At 33.1% G+C, this 27446-nt stretch overlaps 3 protein-coding genes, 1 long non-coding RNA gene and 1 pseudogene across 5 annotated transcripts; 1 reads left to right on the top strand and 4 right to left on the bottom strand.

The window, feature by feature from the left end:
- Positions 1-4849: 4849 nt before the first annotated feature.
- LOC125877757 (probable glutathione S-transferase) lies at positions 4850-6626 on the bottom strand. Its single transcript, XM_049559021.1, has 2 exons — positions 6274-6626; positions 4850-5339 (listed from the first exon to the last, which is right to left on the bottom strand). Exons 1-2 carry the CDS (start codon positions 6589-6591, stop codon positions 4995-4997), a joined length of 663 nt encoding a protein of 220 aa, XP_049414978.1. The 5' UTR covers positions 6592-6626; the 3' UTR covers positions 4850-4994.
- On the top strand, positions 5360-11738 carry LOC125877764 (uncharacterized). Its single transcript, XR_007447630.1, has 2 exons — positions 5360-6128; positions 11359-11738. It is a non-coding gene; the product is annotated as an uncharacterized LOC125877764 (long non-coding RNA).
- On the bottom strand, positions 10083-11856 carry LOC125877763 (probable glutathione S-transferase). The gene is made up of 2 exons (XM_049559028.1): positions 11506-11856; positions 10083-10640 (listed from the first exon to the last, which is right to left on the bottom strand). The coding sequence occupies exons 1-2, from the start codon at positions 11819-11821 to the stop codon at positions 10294-10296; spliced, it is 663 nt and encodes a 220-aa protein (XP_049414985.1). The 5' UTR covers positions 11822-11856; the 3' UTR covers positions 10083-10293.
- Positions 11857-12623: 767 nt separating this feature from the next.
- LOC125876492 (probable glutathione S-transferase parA) lies at positions 12624-13916 on the bottom strand (annotated as a pseudogene).
- A 531-nt stretch (positions 13917-14447) lies between these two features.
- Positions 14448-26363, bottom strand: LOC125876025 (ubiquitin carboxyl-terminal hydrolase 25). Of its 2 annotated transcripts, XM_049557123.1 has the most exons (9): positions 25928-26363; positions 24931-25417; positions 24742-24817; positions 24570-24662; positions 22024-22110; positions 20799-21691; positions 20043-20168; positions 14979-15114; positions 14448-14901 (listed from the first exon to the last, which is right to left on the bottom strand). In XM_049557123.1, the coding sequence occupies exons 1-8, from the start codon at positions 26103-26105 to the stop codon at positions 14994-14996; spliced, it is 2061 nt and encodes a 686-aa protein (XP_049413080.1). In that variant the 5' UTR covers positions 26106-26363; the 3' UTR covers positions 14448-14901; positions 14979-14993. The 2 variants fall into 2 exon arrangements, with proteins under 2 accessions (XP_049413080.1, XP_049413079.1); XM_049557122.1 differs by having other exon boundaries at positions 14448-15114.
- Positions 26364-27446: the final 1083 nt, after the last annotated feature.

Below are 27446 nucleotides of genomic sequence, written 5' to 3'. Positions count from 1 at the left end.
CACTATTTTGAAAAATTTGTCGACGCGTGCTGGGCCCACAAGAATACTGCCACATAGGACCAAAAGGGGTAGAAAATTAATTAAAAAATAAGTTCGGGGGGGGGGGGGTAATAGGACCTTAGTAAAGGTTTGGTGTGTCTATGGGATTTCGAGCATAGGCTGGGGGGGTACTTATGCATTTTCCTTTTTTTTTATATTAATTTGTTAATTATTGTGATTTCTAATATATTTACGTAAAACATACTCTAAATACAAATAATTAGCAACTTAAAATATATAAAAACATACTAAAAAATTGATTAATTTCAAATTTCATATGTACCACATAAATTAAAACAAAAACAGTAACATAACCAGCACGGGGCCTCATATCTAGTATATATATAAAGTATGGTTTCAAAAAAAGCATGTTCGGATGAATCTCTTTTGCTCCTTCTAGCTTTGCCCATGCCTTCATATTTTACAAGAGACAATGGCAGATTTAGAGAAGGGAAAATTGTATATAATAAAAAATTATTAATTCAAATTAAATGCTATAAATATACTTTGATTTAATTGTACCCTATAGCAAACTATTGTTATTTTCGCCACTCTCCCTGGTGGAATCTCGCTCGCCACTCTCGTTTGGTGGCAGTCTCGCTCGCCTCTCTCGCTTTTATACAAACATAAATGTATAAAATGTGTTTGTATTTGTATAAAGCGAGAGTAAATTGTATATATACATATATTTTCGTTCCCCTCTCTCCCCTCTCCCAAATCTCGCTCGCCACTCTCCCAAATCTCGCTCGCCGCCCTCGCCTCTCTCGCTTATACAAATAGAAACGAAATGTATAAATTGCGCTTCTGTTTGTATAAAGCGAGAGAAAATTGTATATACATATGCAAATACATATATCTTCATCTTTTACACTTATAATTATACAATACAAATATTTTCCTACCAGTTTTCTTTTGCCTTTCTCTCTTTCTCGTTTTATACATACACAAATTATACAATTGATCTTTTGTATACAACTGTTTTCTTTTGTATATGTATAGCGAATTATACAACTGTCTTCTTTGTATATGTATAGCGAATTATACATATATATGTTTGCTATGGAGCGCAATTATTCAAACTTTGTTATAGCATACAAATATGAATTTTGTGTTTGCTATATATGAAAGTTGCTCTTTAGAGAATTAGTTACGAATTCACGTGAATTTGAATTTTTTTCTATTTTCTATCTATATAAATAAATATATTAAACATTTATAATTTTAACTTATTATTATTATTATTATTATTATTATTATTATTATTATTATTGTAATAAATTAAATTTCAAAACTAATGCTAGACACTTTATTATTAAGAGTAAGAAGCCAAAAAATATTATTTTCCTATTTAATAAGTGTGAGTCCTCAATACTACCAAATTATTGTGTCTTTGACAACATTACCCTTCACTTCTATTAATATTAATATTTCTTTCTTTTATATAATATTTTCTATTTCTACTTTCTATTTCTTTCTATTATATTCTATTTTCTATTCTACTTCTTCATACTATAGAAGTGGTGGTTCCTCAACTACTACCAAACCAATCAAAAATTGCCACGTGGGGCTAATTAATATTTCTTTCTTTTATATAATATTTTCTATTTCTTTCTATTAATTTTTCTTTCTTTTATATAATATTTTCTATTTCTACTTTCTATTTACCAACTTACTATATATCATCATCATACTTCATACTATATATAAATATATTTTCATCATACTATATAAGTGGTGGTTTCCTTGGACTACCAAGGGTATTCCCGTCATTTCCTTCCTTAAAAGAGCTCCTATCGTCATACTATATAAGTCGTGGTTCCCTTGGACTACCAACTTACTATATATCATCATCATACTTCATACTATATATATAATATTACTATAGAAGTGGTGGTTCCCTTGGACTACCAACTTACTATATATCATCATCATACTTCATACTATATATATATATATATATATATATATTCATCATACTATATAAGTGGTGGTTCCCTTGGACTACCAAGGGTATTCCCGTCATTTCCTTCCTTAAAAGAGCTCCTACCAAACCTATCAAAAATGGCCACGTATGGCTAATTAATATTTCTTTCTTTTAGCACTTTTTTTTGCTCTCAAATGCTACCAAACCAATCAAAAATGGCCACGTAGGGCTTATTAATATTTCTTTCTTTTAGCACTTTTTTCATCTCTCATACTATATAAGTGGTGGTTCCCTTGGACTACCAAGGGTATTCCCGTCATTTCCTTCCTTAAAAGAGCTCCTACCAATACTACCAAACCTATCAAAAATGGCCACGTAGGGCTAATTAATATTTCTTTCTTTTAGCACTTTTTTTTTGCTCTCAAATGCTACCAAACCAATCAAAAATAGCCACGTAGGGCTAATTAATATTGCCCGTGCCTTGCACGGGCACCCTTATCTAGTATCTATAGAAGGGGCCAAGTTTGGTCTAAAGTTGGTAATGTTGAGTGGGTACCATGCTAGAAAAGTCTCATCTTCCCCGTTAGGCCTTCACCATTTGATTGTTGACCACACAAAAAGGTAAATGAGTACTGCCTTCTTTTAACAAAAAATATTATTATTATTATTATTAATGAAAATGGTCATATTTATTTTTGTACTTTCTTAATAAAGATTATATTTGTTGTTCGTTATATTTTTTGATATATTTATCTTAATTATTTAATTTTAAGGTTGTATTTATCTTTCATCTGTTAAATCTCCATATTCCATAAAATTATCTACATAGCGTCTACATGAATTTTATTTTTCTCTAATTAAATCTAATTATTCTTTAAATCATTTTAATCTGCCCCACATGATTAAATCCGATCCACTAACCAAAATAAATACAATTTGATTATTTGCTTAAATTTTTTTCTATGCACGTGTTTTTATAACAAACAGAGAAAATTATATACCTCCTTTTTCACATCAGACAGCGATCAGATTAAGAATGAATACATATTAACATTCAATTTAATATTTTTGTTAAATATATTAGAGCCAACTTTCATATCTAATCTCGACCCACAAAATTGAGTAAATATTTTATTCAAAATAGATGTAGTTTTTTTTGTTGGGAATATGATTTTCTATTAATTATTTTATGGGGTAAAAATCTTTAAATATATACCATATTAAAAATTATTTTTGAACAAAAAAAAAGCTTCAAATAAAGAGCACTACTTTGATATGTTGTTTCAACCAACTTCTTGTCGAAATAACCCTGGCACACTTGGCATTTCCATGAGCTTTTAATGTCTCATTGCATCCGTGTTTGTTTTTTATTGGATTATGTTCTTTCCCTTGGTGTTTCCTCCTCGCTTAGGTTTAGCCATCTAGAAAACAAGGTTATATGATCTATAAAATCAACATTAAGCAAGATTTGATATAAAAAAAATCGTTTGATCAACCAATTGAAGTAAAATATGTTATCCCACCACCACTTAAAGAATAAAATCCCATACCAACTTGTTGAGGGAAGGATGATTTGCCATTGTTGAACCAATTATTGTTTCAATTCAGCATTTTGAAGAAGCTTCGATTTCAAGAGTACTCAAAAGGATTTTCCATGTATATATTCATTTGGTAGAGTGAATTGTTTATCTCAAAAAAATATTATGCCTTTATTTTAGCCTATCAAATATAGTGATATTATATTTGTAAAGATAATAAGATATATAATCGACTCTAAGTGATTTAAATATCTTTTATATTTTTATTCCTTTATTAATCACTAAGACTATATATATCTATATAGAAGAATAAGAGCTTGGACCATAATTGCAAGACCAATTGTTGTAATATAATGCTTTGATTTTATCCTTAAAAATCTTATTGGAAGATAATAAATTTTAAATAGTTTAATTCAAAGCTTTAAAATATTAAATAAAACTATTATCATTTTTAAAATTTATCTTATCAATAATTTTTAAATTTAACAAGGGTGTTTATGGCAAAAATAATATCTTCATCTAAATACCAATTACTCTTTAGGAATGATTTGATTTTAGATTGAATTTTTTATTTGGCCGAATTTAGTGGTTCTTTTATTAGGATAAGGCATAAGTAGCCCTACAGTATGATCGAAATTACAGAGATATAGTTAACTAAGGTTCTATTACTCTAAATTTTTTTTTTTATAATTTTATATATTTTTTGGCTTACGATAGCACACTTCGTGAAACCACTTAGTAATATTTATTACTATGCAACTAAAGAGGGGAGCTTCCGATAGTAAGGACATTCTGATAGTTACAACTAAAGTATTTTTTTTACTTGCTCAACTCCAGAGGAAAAAAGGTAAATATTTTTATCTAATATTTTTCTACTTAGTTCAACTCAAGTAATACTACTTTTATGAACTTTTATTTTTGTTAAAATTCTCAAAATATTGGGGATTAATGAAATGAGAAAAATACATTGTGAAAAATGTAATTTCTGCATATTTGAGAATGCTTTACAACAAAAGGAATGCTAGAAGTGCATATATTAGCTTTAGAATAAATCACATGTTATTATTTGCATACGAAATAATTCTACAACTTAAACTCATGACTTGTAGGTCACACGTTACACGTAGACAACTTAACCATCGCTTCAAACTCCCATCTGATAGAATACAATTGCTAAAACACAAAAATTCTTGTCAAAAGACATTGAGTTATTTTATATATTGGGATATCTTCAGCAGGGCAAGTATGTTAACTTATGTATGTTATTACCAGCATATATATATACTCAAAATAATGTCATGTTCTAATAAATGAAGAAAAAAAGAGGCATAAAGGAGAAATCATTTAGTATGGGAAACAAAACCTCCATTATTATTCCTTCATTATTCATTATACAATAGATACAGCGAATTAACTGAATTTAGAATGAGCGTAATCTCATTTCATGCATATACACATAACATGTCCCACAGAGCCCGCTCTAGATCCATCTTTTAGGCAACACCAATCTTCTGTCTAAACAAGACAATAAACTCATATACTTTGTCAGGATCAACAAGAGACTTAGAGACACTCTCCTTTTGCATACACCTTTGGGCCCATGCCACAAACCTAGGACACTCTGCTTCAATATTTAAGTTGCTAAGTTTTTTATAAACAGGAAACCAACTATAATAAGGAATAAAAGCCATATCCACAAGTCCAAAATTTTCCCCTTCAAAGTATGGCTTGTCTCCCAATTCACCTTCCAACACCTTCAAACACTCTATGAATTCTATATTGGCTGTTTTGTGCTCTTCCACTTTTGAGCTCCAAATTTTCATTCCACCATCATAAATCTACATTCTCACAAAATAAAAAATTATATATCTTTTTCAATCAAATTTAGCTCATAAAAATAATTAGAAAATTTCAGATATAGAGGTGTGTAATTTGAGCCCTAATTATTGATCATGGTAATGGTTTGACTAATTATCAAACGTATCAATATTTTACTTTTAAAAAACTTGTCATACAATGTATCGTTGTATATGTTAGCTCTGTATCGATTCGCTCTATATCAAAACTAACAGATACAAAGCTAATTGATACAACTCACAGAGCTATAAACAGATAAAACTCAAACTCTTGTTATGTGTATTTTAATTGGGGGTCAAATTAGGTATGACCAAAGTCAGCACATCTAAAAGCTTGGGACAGTATAGGCCGCCTATATAACCAAATTACTTATAAATAAACTTTTTAAATCATATACAAACAAATTTGTTTGGTTTTAGTAGCTAAATTTGATAATTAAACAAATTACAAATGAGCAAATAAACAAATAAAAAATGATTTTGAATTGAATGGGCTGATTATGACTTTTTTTTTTTTAGCGCAAATTCATCTATCCATCTTGACCAATCAAATTTTGGATGGATTATGACCTTGCACTTTTTTTTAACCCCCTCCCGAGCTTCCACCTTTTTTTTTTCTCAACTCAAATCCATAATTTCAAAATTGGAGATGACTAACTTACGTTCGAATAATCCCTTTGTCTACTATGACCTTGCACATTTATTAATTCAACTTTTTTTAACTTTGGATCTCACTTTTGACCTCGAACTTTAATAAAGCTACAACTAGAGGTTATTTTAACCACATAATCAAAGTCAAAGAAGTAAATTTAAACAAACTTTCTCAAAAAAGTAAAAGTTTAAGTAAGTACTCAATTAACTGAGTTTCTAAGATTCCTCGACCATAATGCTTTTCTTTGTGATATCTACTACATACCTTTTTTCCAATATAATCAGCCCAAAACCTAGCATGGGCTCTCTTGTAAGGATCACTAGGCATCAAAGGTGGTGATTTGTCCTTCCAAACTTCATCTATGTACTCAACAATTATGAGTGACTCACAAATTGGTTTTCCATTATGGATCAACACTGGGATTTTCTTGTGAATTGGATTCATTTGTAAGAGTAAATGACTTTTGTTCATCAAATCCTCCTCTTTGTATTCATATTGGATCCCTTTTTCAGCTAGGGCAATCCTCACCCTCATCCCAAAAACACTCACAAAAGTATCCAAAAGAACAACTTCATCACCCATATTTTATTTTATTTTTTTTAAAAAAAAAAGATTATTTGTGTAATAATTATTTGCTAGTTTTGTACATATATATAGCACTTGGATGCCTTCAATTTTTTATTTTTGTGTGTACAAAACTAAGTCGAGGAAATTCAATATTCACTATGCATACCTAAAAATTAATTTTAACTTATATATATATGTTTTTTTTAATGAACCTCTTGCTTTCTCTAGCTCCGTTCATTCTTTCATCCTTAACCAGAAAAAGGGGTGGATTAATTAGTTACGAATTGACGTATATCCAAATATCCAATAGTCTTTCTTTTCAAACTTCGTATATATTTTTAAAAAATGTTGTGAAACTATTTGTTATTACAAGATAAACTTAAAGTCAATGTATGAATTTATAATTCAAATTGATGCATTAAGGTTAATTTCTCGAATGATTAGTATATAGCATTGATTTATCTCATTTTGAATCAATAAAATTACTCAACTTATATCATACCACTTATTTTGTTTCTTAATGTTTATGATTTGATGTGATTGAAAATTTGAAGCTTGTTCCATAAAATTAAGAAAAACTTGAGCTAACTTCACTAAGATTCTAAAATATTCTAGAAAAGATTCAACTTATTGAATTCTGAATAAATTATTCACTTTTTAATACAAATACAAACTCAGGGCCAAAATCACAAATTCTGACTTTTATCAAACCTGTAAGCAGAATTGTAACTCCGCCCCTATTGACTTTAATCAAGATCAAGTTTCTTTTTCAACTCCAAAATGAAGTCATAAACTTTGTACTAATCTATATAAATAAATATATTAAACATTTATAATTTTAACTCATTATTATTATTATTATTATTATTATTATTATTGTAATATTAATTTGAAATCGATGTATAAATTCATAAATTTGCTTTCCAAGTGTGAGTCTTAAAAATGAAATTATATTTAATAAGAATTATTTTATTCCTAAATTGAGACTTCTCGACACTTGAATAAATTAAATTTCAAAACTAATGCTAGACACTTTATTATTAAGAGTAAGAAGCCAAAATGTATTATTTTATCTATCGTAGGGGCCAAGTTTGGTCTAAAGTTGGTAATGTTGAGTGGGTACCATGCTAGAAAAGTTTCATCTTCCCCGTTAGGCCTTTACCATTTGATTGTTGACCACATAAAAAAAAGGTAAATGCGTACTGCTTTCTTTTAACAAAAAATATTATTATTATTAATGAAAATGGTCATATTTATTTTTGTACTTTCTGAATAAAGATTATATTTGTTGTTCGTTATATTTTTTGATATATTTATCTTTATTATTCAATTTTAAAATTATATTTATCCTTCATCTGTTAAATCTCCATATTCCACAAAATTACCTACATAGCGTCTACATGAATTTTATTTTTCTCTAATTAAATCTAATTACTAGTTAAATCATTTTAATCTGCCCCACACGATTAAATCCGATCCACTAACCAAAATAAATACAATTTGATTATTTGCTTAAATTTTTTCTATGCAGGTGTTTTTTATAACAAACAGGAAAAAAAAATATACCTCCTCTTTCACATTAGACAACGATCAGATCAAGAATGATCTTAGGCAACAATTTTAAAAGAGTGAAGCAATTTGACATTATACCTCTTTTATGGCCTACCTTGTGAGTGTGTGATCCTTGTTTTAGGCTCAATTGAAGATTTTTTTAAAATGCTCTCTCTATCTCAGTTTATATAACACTTTTCATTTTTTAAAAGAAACAATTTAAATTTAATACATATTAACATTTAATTTAATATTTTTGTTAAATATATTAGAGCGAACTTTCATATCTAATTTCGACACATAAAATTGATTAAATATTTTATTCAAAATAGATGTAGTTTTTTTTTGAGAATATGATTTTCTATTAATTATTTTATGCGGTAAAAATCTTTAAATATATACCACATTAAAAATTATTTTTGAACAAAAAAAGAGCTTCAAATAGAGAGCATTGCATTTGATCTGTTGTTTCAACCAACTTCTTGTCGAAATAACCCTGGCACACTTGGCATTTCCATGAGCTTTTAGATGTCTCGTTGCATCCGTGTTTGTTTTTTTTTGGATTATTGTTCTTTCCCTTGGTGTTTCCTCTTCACTTAGGTTTAGCCATCGAGAAAATAGTGATCTTTAAAATCAACATTAAGCAAGATTTGATAACAAAAAAAAAAACGTTTGATCAACCAATTGAAATAAAACATGTTCTCCCACCACCACTTCAAGAATAAAATCCCATACCAACTTGTTGAAAGAAGGATAATTTGTCGTTGTTGAACCAATTATTATTTCAATTCAGCATTTGGAAGAAGTTACGATTTCAAAAGGATTTTCCATGTATATATTCATTTGGTAGAGTGAACTGGTTATCTCAAAAAAAAAAAAATTATTTTAGTCTATCAAATATAGTAATATTATATTTTTAAAGATAATAAGATATATGATCGACTCTAATTGATTTAAATATCTTTTATATTTTTATTCCTTTATTAATCTCTAAGACTATATATATATGGTGATAGAAGAATAAGTGCTTGGACCAGAATTGCAAGACCAATTGTTGTAATATAATGCTTTGATTTTTATCCTTAAAAATCTTATTGGAAGATAATAAATTTTAAATAGTTTAATTCAAAGCTTTAAATTATTAAATAAAACTATTATCATTTTTAAAATTTATCTTATCATATCTTTATCTAAATACCAATTACTTTTTAGGAATGATTTGATTTTAGATTGAATTTTTTATTTGGCCGAACTTAGTGGTTCTTTTGTTGGGATAAGGCATAAGTAGCCCTACAGTATGATCGAAATTACAGAGATACACGTTAACTAAATTAAGGTTATTACTCTGAACTTTTTTTTTATAATTTTATACATTTTTTGGCTTACGATAGCACACTTCGTGAAACCACTTAGTAATATTTATTACTATGCAACTAAAGAGGGGAGCTTCCGATAGTAAGGACATTCTGATAGTTACAACTAAAGTATTTTTTTTACTTCCTCAACTCCAGAGGAAAAAAGGTAAATATTTTTATCTAATATTTTTCTACTTGTTCAACTCAAGTAATACTACTTTTATGAACTTTTATTTTTGTTAAAATTCTCAAAATATTGGGGATTAATGAAATGAGAAAAATACATTGTGAAAAATGTAATTTCTGCATATTTGAGAATGCTTTACAACAAAAGGAATGCTAGAAGTGCATATATTAGCTTTAGAATAAATCACATGTTATTATTTGCATACGAAATAATTCTACGGCTTAAACTCATGACTTATAGGTCACACGTTACACGTAGACAACTTAACCATCGCTTCAAACTCCCATCTGATAGAATACAATTGCTAAAACACAAAAATTCTTGTCAAAAGACATTGAGTTATTTTATATGTTGGGATATCTTCAGCAGGGCAAGTATGTTAACTTATGTATGTTATTACCAGCATATATATATACTCAAACTAATGTCATGTTCTAATAAATGAAGAAAAAAAGAGCCATAAAGGAGAAATCATTTAGTATGGAAAACAAAACCCCCATTATTATTACTTCATTATTCATTATACAATAAATATAGCGAATTAACTGAATTCAGAATGAGCGTAATCTCATTTTATGCATACACACATAATATGTCCCGCAGAACCCGCTCTAGATACATCTTTTAGGCAACACCAATCTTCTGTCTAAACAAGACAATAAACTCATATACTTTGTCAGGATCAACAAGAGACTTAGAGACACTCTCCTTTTGCATACACCTTTGGGCCCATGCCACAAACTTAGGACACTCTGCTTCAATATTTAAGTTGCTAAGTTTTTTATAAACAGGAAACCAACTATAATAAGGAATAAAAGCCATATCCACAAGTCCAAAATTTTCCCCTTCAAAGTATGGCTTGTCTCCCAATTCACCTTCCAACACCTTCAAACACTCTATGAATTCTATATTGGCTGTTTTGTGCTCTTCCACTTTTGAGCTCCAAATTTTCATTCCACCATCATAAATTTACATTCTCACAAAATAAAAAATTATATATCTTTTTCAATCAAATTTAGCTCATAAAAATAATTAGAAAATTCCAGATATAGAGGTGTGTAATTTGAGCCCTAATTATTGCTCATAGTAATGGTTTGACTAATTATCAAACGTATCAATATTTTACTTTTAAAAAACTTGTCATACGATGTATCGTTGTATATGTTAGCTCTGTATCGATTCGCTCTATATCAAAACGAACAGATACAAAGCTAATTGATACAACTCACAGAGCTATAAACAGATAAAACTCAAACTCTTGTTATGTGTATTTTAATTGGGGGTCAAATTAGGTATGACCAAAGTCAGCACATCTAAAAGTTTGGGACAGTATAGGCAGCCTATATAACCAAATTACTTATAAATAAACTTATTAAATCATATAAAAACAAATTTGTTTGGTTTTAGTAGCTAAATTTGATAATTAAACAAATTACAAATGAGCAAATAAACAAATAAAAAATGATTTTGAATTGAATGGGTTGATTATGACTTTTTTTTAACCCCCGCCCGAGCTTTCACCTTCTTTTATTTTCTCGTCTCAAATCCATAATTTCAAAATTGGAGATGACTAACTTACATTCGAATAATCCCTTTGTCTACTATGACCTTGCACATTTATTAATTTCGACTTATTTTAACTTTGGATCTCACTTTTGACCTCAAATTTTAATAAAGCTACAACTAGAGGTTATTTTAACCATATATTCAAAGTCAAAGAAGTAAATTTAAACAAACTTTCTCAAAAAAGTAAAAGTTTAAGTAAGTACTCAATTAACTGAGTTTCTAAGATTCCTCGACCAAAATGCTTTTCTTTGTGATATCTACTACATACCTTTTTTCCAATATAATCAGCCCAAAACCTAGCATGAGCTCTCTCGTAAGGATCACTAGGCATCAAAGGTGGTGATTTGTCCTTCCAAACTTCATCTATGTACTCAACAATTATGAGTGACTCACAAATTGGTTTTCCATTATGGATCAACACTGGGATTTTCTTGTGAATTGGATTCATTTGTAAGAGTAAATGACTTTTGTTCATCAAATCCTCCTCTTTGTATTCATATTGGATCCCTTTTTCAGCTAGGGCAATCCTCACCCTCATCCCAAAAACACTCACAAAAGTATCCAAAAGAACAACTTCATCACCCATATTTTATTTTATTTTTTTTAAAAAAAAAAGATTATTTGTGTAATAATTATTTGCTAGTTTTGTACATATATATAGCACTTGGATGCCTTCAATTTTTTATTTTTGTGTGTACAAATATTGTGTGGTCCTTAGTAAATATGTCATCGCTTTCGTCAAGCAATGGAGCCCCCACTTTTTGACTAACCACACAAAATGTTATGGTAGGGCGATAAGTACACTTCCATCGAGTAGCAAAAATTAAAAGTTTCACTTAAAAGATTAAAAATATGAAGAAAAGTAAATAAAAACTAAGTCGAGGAAATTCAATATTCACTATGCATGCCTAAAAATTAATTTTAACTTATATATATGTTTTTTTTTAAAATGAACCTCTTGTTTTCTCTAGCTCTGTTCATTCCTTCATCCTTAACCAGAAAAAAGGGTGGATTATAGGATTAGTTACGAATTGACATGAATCCAAATATCCAATAATATTTCTTTTCCAACTTCATATATATATATTTTTTAAATGTTGTGAAACTATTTGTTATTACAAGATAAACTTAAAGTCAATGTATGAATTTATAATTTCAAATTGATGCATTAAGGTTAATTTCTCGAATGATTAGTATATAGCAGTGATTTATCTCATTTTATATCAATAAAATTACTCAACTTATATCATACCACTTGTTTTGTTTCTTAATGTTTATGATTTGATGTGATTGAAAATTCGAAGCTTGTTACATAAAATTAAGAAAAACTTGAGCTAACTTCACTAAGATTCTAGAAAATTCTAGAAAAGATACAACTTATTGAACTCTGAATAAATTATTCACTTTTTAATACAAATACAAACTCAGGGCCAAAATCACAAATTCTGACTTCTGTCAAACCTGTAAGCAGAATTGTAACTCCGCCCCTATTGACTTTAATCAAGATCAAGTTTCTTTTTCAACTCCAAAATGAAGTCATAAACTTTGTACTGATCAGGTAAAGAAGTTGAAACACTTTCCCTTTCCATGCATCTTTTAGCCCAGCCAACAAGTTTAGGACATTCATGAATCATGCTAAAGTTTCCACAAGTTTCTAATGCATAAAACCAACTATAAAAAGGTATAAGAGCAATGTCAACTAAACTAAATTGATCTCCTCCAAAGAAAGTCTTGTCACCTAACTCTGTTTCCAATTGTTTAAAGTGATCTATTACTTCTTTTTTTGCTGCCTCTTGAACTTCACCTTTTGTTGCCCATACCAATCTCCCTGTACTATATATCTGCATATCACATTCCAATAACAAGAATGTCACTTCTAAAGGTGGTAAATAGACAGGTTTGAATCAAGATGGACTAGTTAAATCAATAAACATGTCATGACTCAATTCAGAAGTGAATCTATTACACAATTATTGGATTCACGTGAACTCAGTAACTTTTATTCAAATTCTATATATATATGCATCAAGAAACCCACAAAATATCTATATATAACTAAGAACAGTTATTATTGTATATTAACTTGAGATCACAACAATAACTCATATACTTCAGATTCATGAGTCCCCCTCAGAGAAGTTGCTCATAGATCAAATTATTTTGTTATTGAATTTCAGTACTTGATTGTCAACGATTTCATTGTGTGTATTAGGCATAGAAGTTTTGTATAAATGTATCGTCATGCTATAAAGTATTTTCATTCAAGTTAGGATTTTGTCAGATTAAAAATAAAAATGAAATGTGTATCTTTATGGAGATCTAATAAAATTGAAACGATACAGCGAAAATGATACGATATGTTACTTTTTGTCAACATAGTCAGCCCAAAATCTAGCATGGGGTCTTTCATAAGGGTCAGAAGGTAAGAGAGGAGTTTTGTCCTTCCAAACTTCATCAATGTACTGAACAATGATGAGGGATTCACAAACAGGCTTTCCATTGTGAATCAAAACTGGGATTTGCTTATAGACAGGGTTCATTTTTAGGAGCAATGAGCTCTTGTTGCTCAAATTTTCTTCCTTAGATTCATAGTCTATGCCCATTTTCTTTCAGGGCAATTCTCACCCTCATCCCAAAGGGACTAGGCCAGAAGTCAAGCAATACTACATCATCTCCCATTTTTTGAGTGATGTTTATTTTAGAGTAGTTGATGATACTGAAATTGATGAGACAAATATGTCATATATATAGAGGTCTTAAGATTGTTGGGGAAGCTCTATCATATTGTAGAATTTTCTAGGTAGTGCTTTCCTTCAGATTAATCGAGCTTCAATGCGAATATAAGACATCATAAAAACCCAAAAAAAAAAAAAGTGGTACACTTCCTCCAAATGAAATATGAATCTTGATTAGTCGTCCCCAATATTGATACCGAACACCAGCTGGAAAACAAAAGAAAATAATTGTAGAATTTTCCAGCACGACAGCATTTACTAGGGACTTCTAGATCTGTATGACTTTTCATTCCCTCATACGACTGTCTTGTGTAGTCAATGACATCACAGAGTACTCTAGAAAATTGTAAACAGTTAACAAACTCATGAGTTAAACAATGGAAGTGACTGTTCTCACTTTCTTCGTGATTTATTACTATCGAAAATTCGCTTACCGATAATTTTCGTAATAGAGACGAGACACATATCAAAGCAGTATCTTATAGAAATCTGAGATACAAATCTATGAATATGGAATTCCTTCAACAATTATCTGATGATGGATGGTATTATAATGTATGTATGTTCAAAAGTAAAACCTCAACTCTAGATTCAACAATACAACCCCGACCACAATTTTATGGAAAAAAATTGGTAAGCATCCATAAAATGAGGATTACATGCTAAACTACAGCCAAAAAGGACATATATCATACATCACAAAAGGAATTTACGCTTCTTCTATAGGCTCTCCTGACTCTCAAGAAAATGTCTACCAGAATAAGATGTTGCCACTTTGATTTCCTCATTTACCTGATTGAACACATTTGGTGATACAGTACAGCTGAGTGGAGAAAATCAAGGACAACTTTTACTCGTCTGCGCAAACAGACATCCCATCTCCAAGTGACAAAGAATACAGGCCAAGAAAATCAGCACCTTCGTCAATGGACTGCAAAATTTTCAAGGGTAATTCACATGATTTGTGCACCTTAAAACCTGAAAAGACCACTCTGCTTCTGCACATACCATGTCCAAGTGTGCTTAGGTACTGGAGGGTGGTGTTCCTTGACTAAATGATGTTAGACGTTCAATAAGACTGCCCTTCAATGATTGAGGAATTTGTGAGATAAACATTGATTTGGCATCTGCAATCAACAACTCCCTGCAAGACAAACAATATTTAGCATAAACATTCTCAGTTGTAACTTGTAAGATAAAAAGAAGATAAGAGAGTATATAGGTATGTGTAAGCATTGTCACACTGCTCTCATTGCTGCCCACCCTTGACTGGAGACTTAAGAGTGGTGTTTCTGGGCTACTATTTGAACTGGACATAGAAAAGGCCTTTGACAAATTAAACAGGAAGTACTTATTATCTATCTTGAGGCAGATGGGATTTGGAGACAAATGGATTAAATTATCATTCTCTACAGTTAAATATTCTGTGTTGGTTACCAGGAGTCCAGTTGGATTTTTCTCTACCAAGAGAGGAATACAGCAAGGGGACCCCACGTCCCCCTTTTGTTTCATACTAGCCATGGAGGGTCTTAGCAGGATGATAGACAAGGCTTAACAACTCAACTGGCTGGAGGGTTTTGGTATTGGCAATGGGACTAATACCTCAGCCTCTGTTTCTCATTGGTTGTTTGCTGATGACACTCTCACATCTTCTGTTGTCCTGAGAGATCCGAGGTCCAACACTTGAACTAACATTACTTAGATAATCTTTGAAGCACTCTCTGGGCTTCACATCACATATTTAAAGTGTCATGTATCCTGTTAATTTGGTTCCTGAATTGGTTTAGCTGAGTGAAATTATGTGTTGCAATACAGATTATTTTCCAACCACCTATCTAAGATTGTGCAGAAACTGGAAAAGAGATTAGCTTCCTGGCTACAACAATAACTTTCTTTTGGTGGCAGCATCCCTACTTACTTTATGTCCCTAATCCTCATCCCATCAGAAGTTCTTCTGCAGCTTGACAGAATTTCGGCTGTGACCAATGCCCCATTAGCTAAATAGGTGTAAGAAAAAGCACTTAGGTGTTCTTTCCTATGGGGGGCAACAACAAGGACCATAAAATTCACTTGGTGAAATGGGACAAGAGTAATCTTCCCAAATCTCTTGGGGGGTTAGGGGTGAAAGACCTGGCCCTGCACAGCAAAAGCATTCTCCTGAAATGGCATCAGAGATACAATCAACAAGGAATGAGCCTTTGGAAGGAGGTGATTCAAGCCAAATATGACAGTGATAGTCATCGGGTCTCCAACACCAGCAGGCTCCCTCATGGTTGTGGACTTTGGAAAGGAATTAGGAACCTGTAGCCTGAATTCTCAATGAACTCACCTTTGCAGGTGGGTGATGGGAATCATATTCTTTTCTGGAAAGATCTATGGTTAGGCCAATTGACTCTGAAGGAAGCTTAAGCTTACCCTACGATTTTCTCCATTGCTTCCAATCGTGACTACTGTTTTCGAGAATTGAGAGGGAAATACTTGGTATCCAAGCTTGAGAAGAAATCTGTAAGACTGGGAGTTTGAAGAATTATCAGGCCTCCTTGGCATTTTACAGCATATTGCCATCAATCCTCAGGAGGACATGTTCAGATGGGGCAACAACTTAGATGGTTATACTCGGTCAAAGCCAACTATCAACTCATGAGCTCCAATAAAGCTCTAATTGATCAGTGGCCTTGAAAGCTTGTATGACAGGAGAAAATGCCTCCCAAGATCAGTGACTTCGGTTGGTTAGCCTTACGGAATGCCTTCTGAGTTCTGACTCAAGCTAATCTTAAAAGAAGGAAATTTCACCCATCTAACAGATATTACATGTGCATTAACAATCGAGAATCTGTCAATCATATATTCTTACATTGCCATGTTGCTTCAGACATCTGGTCTATCATCTATGTACCTATCCTTCCTTGGCTTACAGTGGGCTTATTTCCTTTAGTATCAGAGAGATTTTTCATTTTTGTTAACTGGAACTAAAGTTAATGAGAAATCCATCAAAAAAATCTGGTCTATGGTTCCAGCTACTATTTTGTGGTGCTTATGGACAGAGAGGAGTCAACTGCCAACTCCAAGCTCAAGGCCAGATGCTTAGTTCTACTCTTTTGTTGGGTTAATCTTACACCTGCTTTTAGCCCTGATATTTTCTTGGATTTAGTCAGCTCACTAGTCCTTTGATAGGTTTTTTGGTCCATTATTGGAGCTGACTCTTTTTTTTTTGAAAAGGTAACTTCATTATCTCTTCCTACTTCTGTAATTATGCATGGCAAGCAAACAGCACCGGGCACAACTAATTAGGGACACACTTCTCTCTCAGTTCACATACTGCAAATTGGGAAAAAGAAAAAAGGAACAGGACAAAAGCAGGAAGATAGAATTGTGTAGTGGCAAGGACATATAGAATATGAACCAAGGTAACAACAAACAGCACATGTTGTGAGTGGTGGATGCAGTCAAAGGATTCAGAGAATTTGACAATTAGATCTGGATTCGAAGAGGCAAAAACATATAATCTTCACACAACACACTAAAAGCAAGAATAAATAACAGAAAAAAAAGAGCTTGCAGGTCACTTACCTTATCTAAATAAGGAAGGAAACACTTGTCAATCACTTTTGATAAAACCAAATTTCCATTCACAATCAATAAAACTCAATTAAGTATGGCTCAGTGCTATTAATTCGAGTTGAAACTATATGAATCCTCTGTAGTCAATCCACTCAACATATTGTTATCGAACAGTACTTTCTCGTCCCAAGTTAAATTATGTATCGCTGGAGAACTTTTAGCCAGAGAGTAAAAAGAACCAAAAAGGATGTCTGCTTTGTTATTGTTACGTTTACCAATCTTAGACAGAGTGGTTTAGATATGCAGCACTATTGGGTAGACCATGAAGCACTACTGGGCCAATTTGAATGTGCAGCGATGCTTGGCTGATTAAATAATACTCAAGTAGGAAAATGGAGGGGGGAAAACAGTTGTCTTTTCCCTGTTTCACAGAAAAAGATGAGGGAAATTTTATCTTTCCTTCTTTTTATTATAGATTATCCCTAAGCTAAGTCCAACAACCACTACGCCTCAATCCCGAGCAAGTTGGGATCGACCATACGAATCCTCACTGGCAATACTGCTCTATTTAAGCTCAATCTTTGACCCCATATTGTACAATAACAACAAAAATAGTAAAAACAATAATAATAATTGTTGGCATATTAATCTCAGCTAAGACCAAAAGACTCCTAGAAAACAAGAGTCAGAAAAGATGGTGGAGAACAGTTCCAACATGTATCTGATGGATTATATGGAAAGAAAGGAATCAGAGAATTTTTGAAGGAAAGGAGTGTACAATACAGAAGATCAAATGGAAAGTAATTACTACTCTAGGCTTTTGGTGTAAAGAACAGGATATAGAAGAGTATCCAATTTGTGGACCTCATAGATTCTCTGTAAGTATTCCTTTTAGTTTTTTCCTTTCTTGTAACAGTTTTTGGAGGTGGCCAGCATAGCCCTTAATGCTGAGGGATACAAAAGGTTACCAGTTTCAAAAAAAAAAAGACTCCTAGAAGACGTAAGACCTAAAGTAAATATACTACTGTAGCAAAAATACGGTCTCAACTGATATTCAGATCTTTTTCTTCCAGTCTGTCCTACTTTCACTAGGTCTGTGTGGATTCAACAGATCAAATCTTTCAAGCAAACTCTCATCCAAGTGATTTAGGTCTACCTCGTCCCCTTTTAACACCTTCAGTTACCACAATCTCTAAACTAAATCCACTTTCTCAAATTAAAAACTTCTTGTGCAGTTTGCAAGATACTTTTTCTGCATGCTTCTCCATGATTTCCCCATAATTCTATTATAGAGAGATATTTCAGGACCTACTTCAATGTTAAAGATGTTAAAATTTTCTGGACAATCAACGTTATGCTCATTTTGGACCATTTACATTTTAGTAGAATAATAGTTCAATTTTTTCTTGATAATTGCACCAAAACAAAAAGGGACGACACTACACCACCATCAAGTAAATATCAAACTTAACCAATGACAGAAATGAAATTTGTACTATTCCAAACCCAAATAGAATCAACTCGACATATATATTAAAATCTTAAAAACCCAGCTTAACCAGCTTTAATATTGGTGACCAAACAATTGTGTCACCCCACCCACACACACTCATTTTGGACCACTTACATTTTAGTAGAATAGTAGTTCAATTTTTCCTTGATAATTGCATCAAAATGAGAAGGGACAACACCACCTTCATCGAGTAAATATCAAACTTAACCAATGACAGAAATGAAATTTGTACTATTCCAAACCCAAATAGAATTAACTCGACGTATACATTAAAGTCTTTAAAAAAACCCAGCTTAACCAGCTTCGATATTTCCCCCACCCAAAAAAATGAAACCCCAATGGCATTAGATCCAAATATTCTTTTTGGAAGTTGGTCATTCCTATTCCTCAGCATTAGATCCAAATATTCTTTTTTTTAAATACGGGAGCTAGTTTCACTGAGAAATTTCTCATTGGGAAGAAGTAAAAAAGCAATTATCTTGGAACTTAAACATACCCTTTGGCAGTTAACTTTATCATGTTTAACATACAAATTCACGTCAAAGGAACCTCTTAATCTTTCCCAATATCACCCTATGCAAGACCGTCCACGTCCAGCTTGAGCAACGTAGTTTAACTAACACAAAGATGAAGAAGAAAGTTCGGATGTGCTATTGCCTTTCAGTTTGGTCGGAATACAAAGATAGTACAAAATATATGCAACTACGCCCCAATACCTAAACATGTACACGGAAATGTTACTTTACTTTTATGATGGTAGTAAAATACTGCAACATCTAATGAAAAAGACAAAAAGATAGCAGGTCACACAAGTTCGGAACAAGCAATGATAAGAAACAAGGTAATAGTACCCCAGACATATTTGAGTTTTCCAAAGTATCTAATTTATCGAAATTTGTACTAAAGCAAACAAAGAAGAGAGAAGCAACTTCCGACCTCAAGGACAAATAAGTACTCTTAATTAAACTATTTCAAACTGCAAAGTTAGAGGAACGTACTTCATCGCATTAACATCTGATGCTTGAAAGTTTGATTGTGCCCCCGACTTCTTGGAACGCATAAAAGCATAGACTTCTTCTGACCAACCACATGTTCTTAGAAATGATGAAGCTTCCTGATGGAGCCTGAAACTCATTAGAAAGATAGGGTTAAATAATCACCTTGCGGATATAAGATAAAGTTGTTAAATGTTGATTTAGCTAGTTGCTAGTTTTTTTAAAAAAAAAGTTTATTTAGCAGGACACAGGAAGCAGAAAGTACTTCACGATCTCTAACCACTAGAGGAGATGACACCAAAAGGGAGCTTCCCAATTGTATAGCTTGAGAACAGTAAGAATCTGAACTCAACTGCTAGGGTCAAAGTCCTAGTCAACCTCCTTTCCCAGAACTCTTCTCAGTACATTGTTAGTGAGGCCAACATAAGATTAACCAACATCATAGAGATGAGCAGTTCCAGTTTATTAATTCTTAAGGATATATAATATATGGCCTAATTAAGAGAGACGACAATACAAAGCAAAATGCATTGGCATCCTATGCTATCAGGAAAACCCCAACAAAAGGCAACATCAAAATTCAGCTAAAGCTACTAAGCAGAACAAAACACCTAAAAGAAACCCCTAGCATTTTCAAACCACATAATCTCAAGTTCTAGCAGATGCAAGGACAAGTATAATGAATTCAAAACTTCTGTCATTGTGTTATAATAATACTAAGGCAAAGGAATACAGGTAATCAAAGATAGAGTAGCATACTCTTTTTTCAATTCTTCCACCTTTGCACGAGACTGAGCATCATACTTGAGCAGGATGCATTGATCTGATAATTTTCTCTTTGAACCTGAGATAGAAGACGATTCAACATGGCCATTGGATGTATCCCTGTATGCAGAAGTTATTGCTGCCAGGCTTTCACTATTCTCCCCATTATTTCTATGCAGACTTCCCCTCGAGGTATCCGTTGCAACACTTTGGATTTTGCCATTTCCATTTGCTAAAGATGATGATCTAGTCACCTCTTTGTGGTATGAATCCTTTCCTGCAGCCTTTCCATTACTTCCACCATAATCTTTAAGGGGACCATCTGCTACAGGGCTGGTTGCTACAATTGGAAGTTTTCCATTTCCATTTCCATTTGTTAAGGCATGTGATCTTGTCACTTGGCCATTACCACAACTTTTGCTAACACCATTCCTGTCTGGTAATGATGTAATCTCTTTCTCTGTAAGAACTGATGCTCTCACATCACCAGTTCTATTGCCAGACTCTTTTGAATGAAAAACCATTTTGATATTACCAGAGGTAGGTCTCCTGAAGGAAGATCTTTCAAATATGCCCAACTCTCTCACTGGGCTCGAATGCACTTTACTGACCTTAGACGTCATTACATTTTCTTTCTCGGAGGGGTGGCCTAAAACTTGCTTTTCGTTTTCTGCTTTTGCTAAGTCACTGGTCATGATTTTGGATTTAGCCAAGCCATTGGAGTGATTGGATTTTGACCCATTAACTGATAAACATATCTTGGTGGGTGGTGACCTCTGTTTGGTACGAGAGAAGAAAAGGATGTACACCTTCTCCGACAACACTTCTTGCAAGATTTTAGGAGAAACGTGAGAATCATTACAGCAGTACCAACGACCCACAGCATCCTGTTAAACAGCCAACCAAAATCAAAACACTAACAATTGGGTAACATAAAACTATGATTGCCTGTATCGTCTAACTACTATCATCTTTTACAATACCAAGTAAGGAATAAAGAATGAAGAAAAAGTTGAGACTCTTGAAGGTCTGGCTAGACAGACAGTTCTTCCCCAGTAATGCTGTTGACAACATGGCAACTTTTGCAATTGAAATTATAAGGCAACTTTTGCTTGTGAAATTACAAGGGAAATGATTTGACTTATATATTTTTAATAGCTTTCTAATACTTCTCAGGAAAAAAATGTGAGGGGCAATTAATACAAAATGAAGCTGTCACCTTAATATATGCATAATAGTGCCCTGAATCTGGTGAAAAGCCTGAGTGGACAATAGTTCCAAAAAGATTGTACTCTGGATGCAGATCCTGCAAATTAAAGAACATGAAAACTTGACTATGAGACAGATGTAGCTTATTTCCCAAATTATTTACTAGAAGTTTATTGTTCAATCAGCTAGGATGAACCCTACACTACAACTCCACATCATTAAATTTATATATGTGAACAGGCACACTGATGTTCAGTCAGCAGGAATTACTAGAACAATTCTGAAAGAAGACGGTTCAAATACATCTACATGCACCTTATACTATTATGCCCGAATTGATGCAACCCATTATAAATCTTAAATCCATTGTACCATGTATCAAGAATGCCAAAAACAGCGTCTCCAAAAAAAAAACATATACAAAATGAACTCTCTCAGAAGCACAGCCTCAGCCAGTTTACCTTCTCCAATAAAAATTCATATTCCATCACTGTTAATATGATGAGATTGCCTGAACCTTAAGTTGTGTACATATGAGACCACAAATTTCGCAAATCAAAGATCGGAGAACATGCATAAGTTAGTGAGGAAGAAGGGAGTTCACTAGTAGAATTACTATCTTATTTTTAATGTAAAGCAAAATACTAGTGTAATCTTTTTTTTATCAAGTGTATTTTCATTCATAAACACGCGAAACTGGCCGTATACAAGAGGTATACCAAAAAATAAAGGATCTACAGAATATGATACTCTACAAACTCCACTCAATCATCTATACACCAGGGAACTTTTTGTTTACACCAAAAGAAAATAAGGGATCAAAGAATACTCTTCAAATGAGAGAAACTTGACTCTACTCCTTCAAAAGCTCTCATATTTCTCTCTTTCTCTCTCCAACTACCCACATTAACACAGGCGGAACCATATTCCAAGCCCTTTTAAAAATACCACTAGGATAATTACTACTTTATATCAACAGTGCAGGGTTCGGTCCTTTCTTCTATGCAGATTTTACTGACAGGTACGGAGAGTATGGCCAAGCAATGCACGGAAATTATAACAACATACCCAGTGTATTCCCGCAAGTGAGGTCGGCGAAGAGTAACGTGTACGTAGACCTTACCCCTACCTTGTGGAGATAGAGAGGCTATTTTCGAAAGACCCTCAGTCCTCGACTCAAGTAACACATAACAAAGCAGTTTGAAAAAGAGAATACAACAGATATGCAGGGAAATTACTACATGAAATTTCAATTGGAACCCATAACTACATGTGTAGATTCCAAATGCAAGTGAATTAATTGCATGCATTCCCTCGTTCTCTATGTATTATTGCAAAGCGGGCCTCCCTACATTGATCCATCCAAGAGTTGGTGACAACATTTCAGGCTTTAGTAAGTCAAGGAATTAGTCAAAAATGTATTTTGATCAACAATAAGATGGTTAGCAATATTCTCTATCAAAAAAAAAAAAAAAAATCAACAATTAGATGGGACAGATCAAAACCCAGTTCTTTTTCCCTTCCTTCCACCTTCTTCCCCTCTCCCAGTTACACCAGTATGCAGCAAGATTGGACCCTCCCATCCTCCCACAGATAGCTCTCATCCATTCTAGCATCTTCATTCTCCCATTTGTGATCCCCTTATTCAAACTATTAGCATTGTAGCTTCCCCCTCACATGACCTAGGATCATTATCCCTTACCCTTCCGAAACCCCAGTGTAATTATTGGTGCTGGCATGTCTGCCCTTTTGAGTACCCTCCCTTGATATTTTCTCTGTCCACTACCCCGCATCACAAAGGCTTTAGAACTCTACACTAGCCTTTGCAATTAAAAATGAAGTTCTTTGGATAAAACATGATGAAATATTTACTGGAGTGGATACCCAGTATTACTTCGACTTACCAAACCCAAGGAAAAAGAATAGTAAGACCATCTCTTCAATTACAATCAGGAAAAGAAAAGGATAGTAATACTTTAATGTTGTTCATCTTGGCCACCAAACAACCCCTAGTTACCCAGATAAGCCTTCGATTCCCTTTAAAACTTTTTTTAATAACTGCGTTATATAAAACTTCTATAGGTCTCCTTGGATGAAAAAGATGAATTGCCAAAATGAAGAGGAAACATTACAGACGACAGATAGAAACCCATAGAAATAATATCTATCGTTTGAATTTGAGAAACCATCATGCATTGGTGCCTACAGGTCAGACTATCCGGTGATGACAATAACTTTTCAGTTACATGTGAAACATTAATCAAGTTGAATGGTAAAAAATCAAAGATGCAAAACTCATTGTCAAATAAAAGGTTAATCCTTTGAAAACCAGCTACCATGGCAGGCTCTGATGAAGTGCACTAGTGCTGAACAAATAGGGTCAATACCACATAATGATTTTCTCCAAATAGTATGGTGAAAAAACTACAAATTTTATAGTTGGAACCACTGTAAAATAGCTTCATTAGAAGATGGTCTGAATTTAATTGGGAAAGAATAAATCCAGTGGTGGGGAGCAAAACAGCATATATTGAACTTAATCACTACTGCACACACCTGGCTCGCTTTGCACATGTAGCTTGAAAGCACTAGAACCTCCTCAAATGCAATGGGCTTATCAATCTTCCCACCATATATTCCTTCAAACCTCTATTCACAATCAAAAATAAGTTAGCATTGGCAGTTGACAGTAAAACAGAAAAGACAGAATATTCCAACTGGTTTGTACCTTGAGCTGAATGACAAGAACATTTGGTGCTTGAAGAATTGACATTTGCTTCCTTGCTGTCACCAATTTCTTACAGCTAAACAAGTATAAGTCCTTACTCCAACAGGTGTGAAAACACGAACTTAAAACAGCAGATTATCATACAATATGAATTAAAGGAAAAGGAAAAGGAAAGAGGATAATACTTACTTCTCACACTTGTACTTGTTGTTTCCATCCAAAACCTCAGGCTGAAAAAATCTCTGCAAAGCATCTTTGAGTGAGCTACTGTGCAACACATCAAGACTTATATCCATAATCTCATCCACCTTATTTGACTCAGCACCACATGACAAACACTTGACCTGGCTCTGCAGAGCACCCCCAAAGATCTCCTTAACAATGGTATTCCCATTCCCATCAACACCACCTCCACCACCCTTCTTTGTCTGCTGCTGCAACTTCTTCAACCGCAAACACGTATTGTGACAGGCGTCAATGACATATCGCAAGAATTCATGAGCATCCTCCTGCCTCCCAAACCTAAAATGCTGGGCAAAAATCTTTAAGCAACTATTAATCTTGGCCGGAGTATCTAGTGCTGATTCAAGACTCAAAGACCTAGCTATTCTCTTCTCTAATATACAAAAAGGACATTCACTTTTCTTCCCTGAAGCAGCCGCAGCTTCAGAATCACCTGCGCAATAGAATGGGATTCAAAAAAAAGCTAAAACACCAGGGCATCAATCAAATAATCTACTAACTGCACCTCAACTATCAAAAATAATTAGCTGACATATACTATAAAAACACTGCAAATACCATACTTCAATTCAAAACTAGTTGAGTGACTTGAGACAGCTATATGAATCCTCAATAACCACAACAAATACCTCAGTCCCAAACTAGTCAGGCCTATACTATGTGAATTAACAATAAGCGTAAGTGCATAACAACTAACACCTCAATCCCAAACTATTAGGTTCAATATACCAATCAGCAATAGCCATAACAACTATCATGCCTCGATACCAAATTAACTAGAGTCAGGTATATGTATCCCCAATAATCATTCATCTCCAATTGGGCATCGAAGGATTTCAGTATTAAAAAAAAAAGGGGGGAGGGGGGTTAGCCCATGTACGAAGTAAAAAAAGGATTACATAAGCAAGATGAGTAAAATTATAATAAAAAGTGGAGGAATTACAAGAAGCGGAATGTTGAGATTTGAGGCAGAAATAAGCAAGAGGAGGGGTATAAGTAAGGCACTGAAGAACGGAGTTGATATAACAGGTATTGCCGAGGTTTTTAAGCCCTAAAGGAGGACCAGTCTTGCGTTTGTGGCTTAGCAGGTTGGGCTGCCAATTCATTTGCAAATAGGCCATTAACGACCTGATTCGTCTTCCTCCTCCACCACCGTCAGAACCGCCGCGTATGGGCTGCCCCGAAGCTGCAGCCACCACGATCGCATCGCCTCTCCCACTTGAGTTCCTCCTTCTCTATATCTCTTTCTCTTAGGTTTTGTAAATTCGGGTTCAGGGAGGAGGGAGATTTGGAGAAGAACGGAGGTTTAATTGTGGTTTGAAAAATGGCAAATGTGTTTTAGTATTAAATTTGGGGTAAAAATGATGGTGTGGTGCTCGCTGTGTGTAATTATGTTTGCGCCAAAAGGAAAAAAATAAAAAGAGGAGAAGAGTAGGAGAGTGTGGAAGCGAACAAGTTCCCCTACCCACCACCATGAGGCGTATCCCATCTGGCAACCGTCTTTTGTCCTTTCTACCCATTTTTCACTCATGTTTTTCGTTTAATTGAAATTTAATGGCTAAAGTATTTATATGAATGATTTAATTTTGTTCAGCCTAAGTTTAGAGATTTTTTACTTAATTTCATATAAATTGTATATATAATATATAATTCGTTTGGAATAAATTTAGCAAATTTTTATCTTATTTGACATAAATTTTGTAGAAATTAAGTTGTTTCTCTTACGGCATAACTCATAACTTGTGGGTTCTAAACTGAACTTATATCTCTAAGGGGTCGTTTGGTGTGAAGGATAGTACCAAATAGTCCCGGGATTAAATTATAGTACCGCTTATTTTGTTGTTTGGTTGGCAAGTTCGGGATAACTTATCCCGGGATTAATAATTAGTACCGGGATAAGTTATCCCTCTCCTTGGGTGGTATAGTAATCCCGGGATAAAATAGGTAAATGACAAAAATGTCTCGTTCAACCCTTTTGTTCTATCACTTTTTACATTAATGAGGGGCATTTTTGTAAACAAATAAATTATTCTTAAACTTTATTATTTTGAATACAACAAACCAAACACTCAATAAAAAATAATCTCAACACAACTTATCCCATCATAACTAATCCCAACATAACTAATCCCAACATAACTTATCCCAACATAACTTATCCTATCATAACTCATTTTCAAACCAAACGACCCCTTAACGATATAAGTCAGGTCATAACTTATTATGCCTTGTAAGACATAGTATGTATTATATTAATGTTGAAAGATTTTCTCTTCTTTGATGTTAGGGGTTATTTTAATCATTTTTTTGTTATTTAAAGTGTTGAATGAAAAAAATCAATGTCCACATATTTAAGGGACAAAAATTAAACACTACCCTAAAATAAGGAGGTTCATGCAAATAACCCCATTATATATGGCCAATTTTCATATTTGTTCACCAAACTTGGGAGCGTTTGAACA

This window comes from Solanum stenotomum, chromosome 9 (assembly GCF_019186545.1).
Source record: "Solanum stenotomum isolate F172 chromosome 9, ASM1918654v1, whole genome shotgun sequence".
In the NCBI taxonomy this organism is placed as follows: Eukaryota; Viridiplantae; Streptophyta; class Magnoliopsida; order Solanales; family Solanaceae; genus Solanum; species Solanum stenotomum.
This window is presented reverse-complemented; position numbering and strand designations above follow the sequence as displayed.

Coding starts and splice junctions, on each gene's coding strand:
- LOC125877757 (XM_049559021.1), bottom strand. CDS start 6,591: ATGGGTGATGAAGTTGTTCTTTTGGATACTTTTGTGAGTGTTTTTGGG. Junction 5,340..6,273: donor CTGATTATATTGGAAAAAAG/GTATGTAGTAGA, acceptor GTGAGAATGTAG/ATTTATGATGGTGGAATGAA.
- LOC125877763 (XM_049559028.1), bottom strand. CDS start 11,821: ATGGGTGATGAAGTTGTTCTTTTGGATACTTTTGTGAGTGTTTTTGGG. Junction 10,641..11,505: donor GGCTGATTATATTGGAAAAA/AGGTATGTAGTA, acceptor TTGTGAGAATGT/AAATTTATGATGGTGGAATG.
- LOC125876025 (XM_049557122.1), bottom strand. CDS start 26,105: ATGGCCTATTTGCAAATGAATTGGCAGCCCAACCTGCTAAGCCACAAA. Junction 24,663..24,741: donor TTCTTGTCATTCAGCTCAAG/GTACAAACCAGT, acceptor GATTGTGAATAG/AGGTTTGAAGGAATATATGG. Junction 15,115..20,042: donor TCAGATGTTAATGCGATGAA/GTACGTTCCTCT, acceptor TTTGTCTTGCAG/GGAGTTGTTGATTGCAGATG.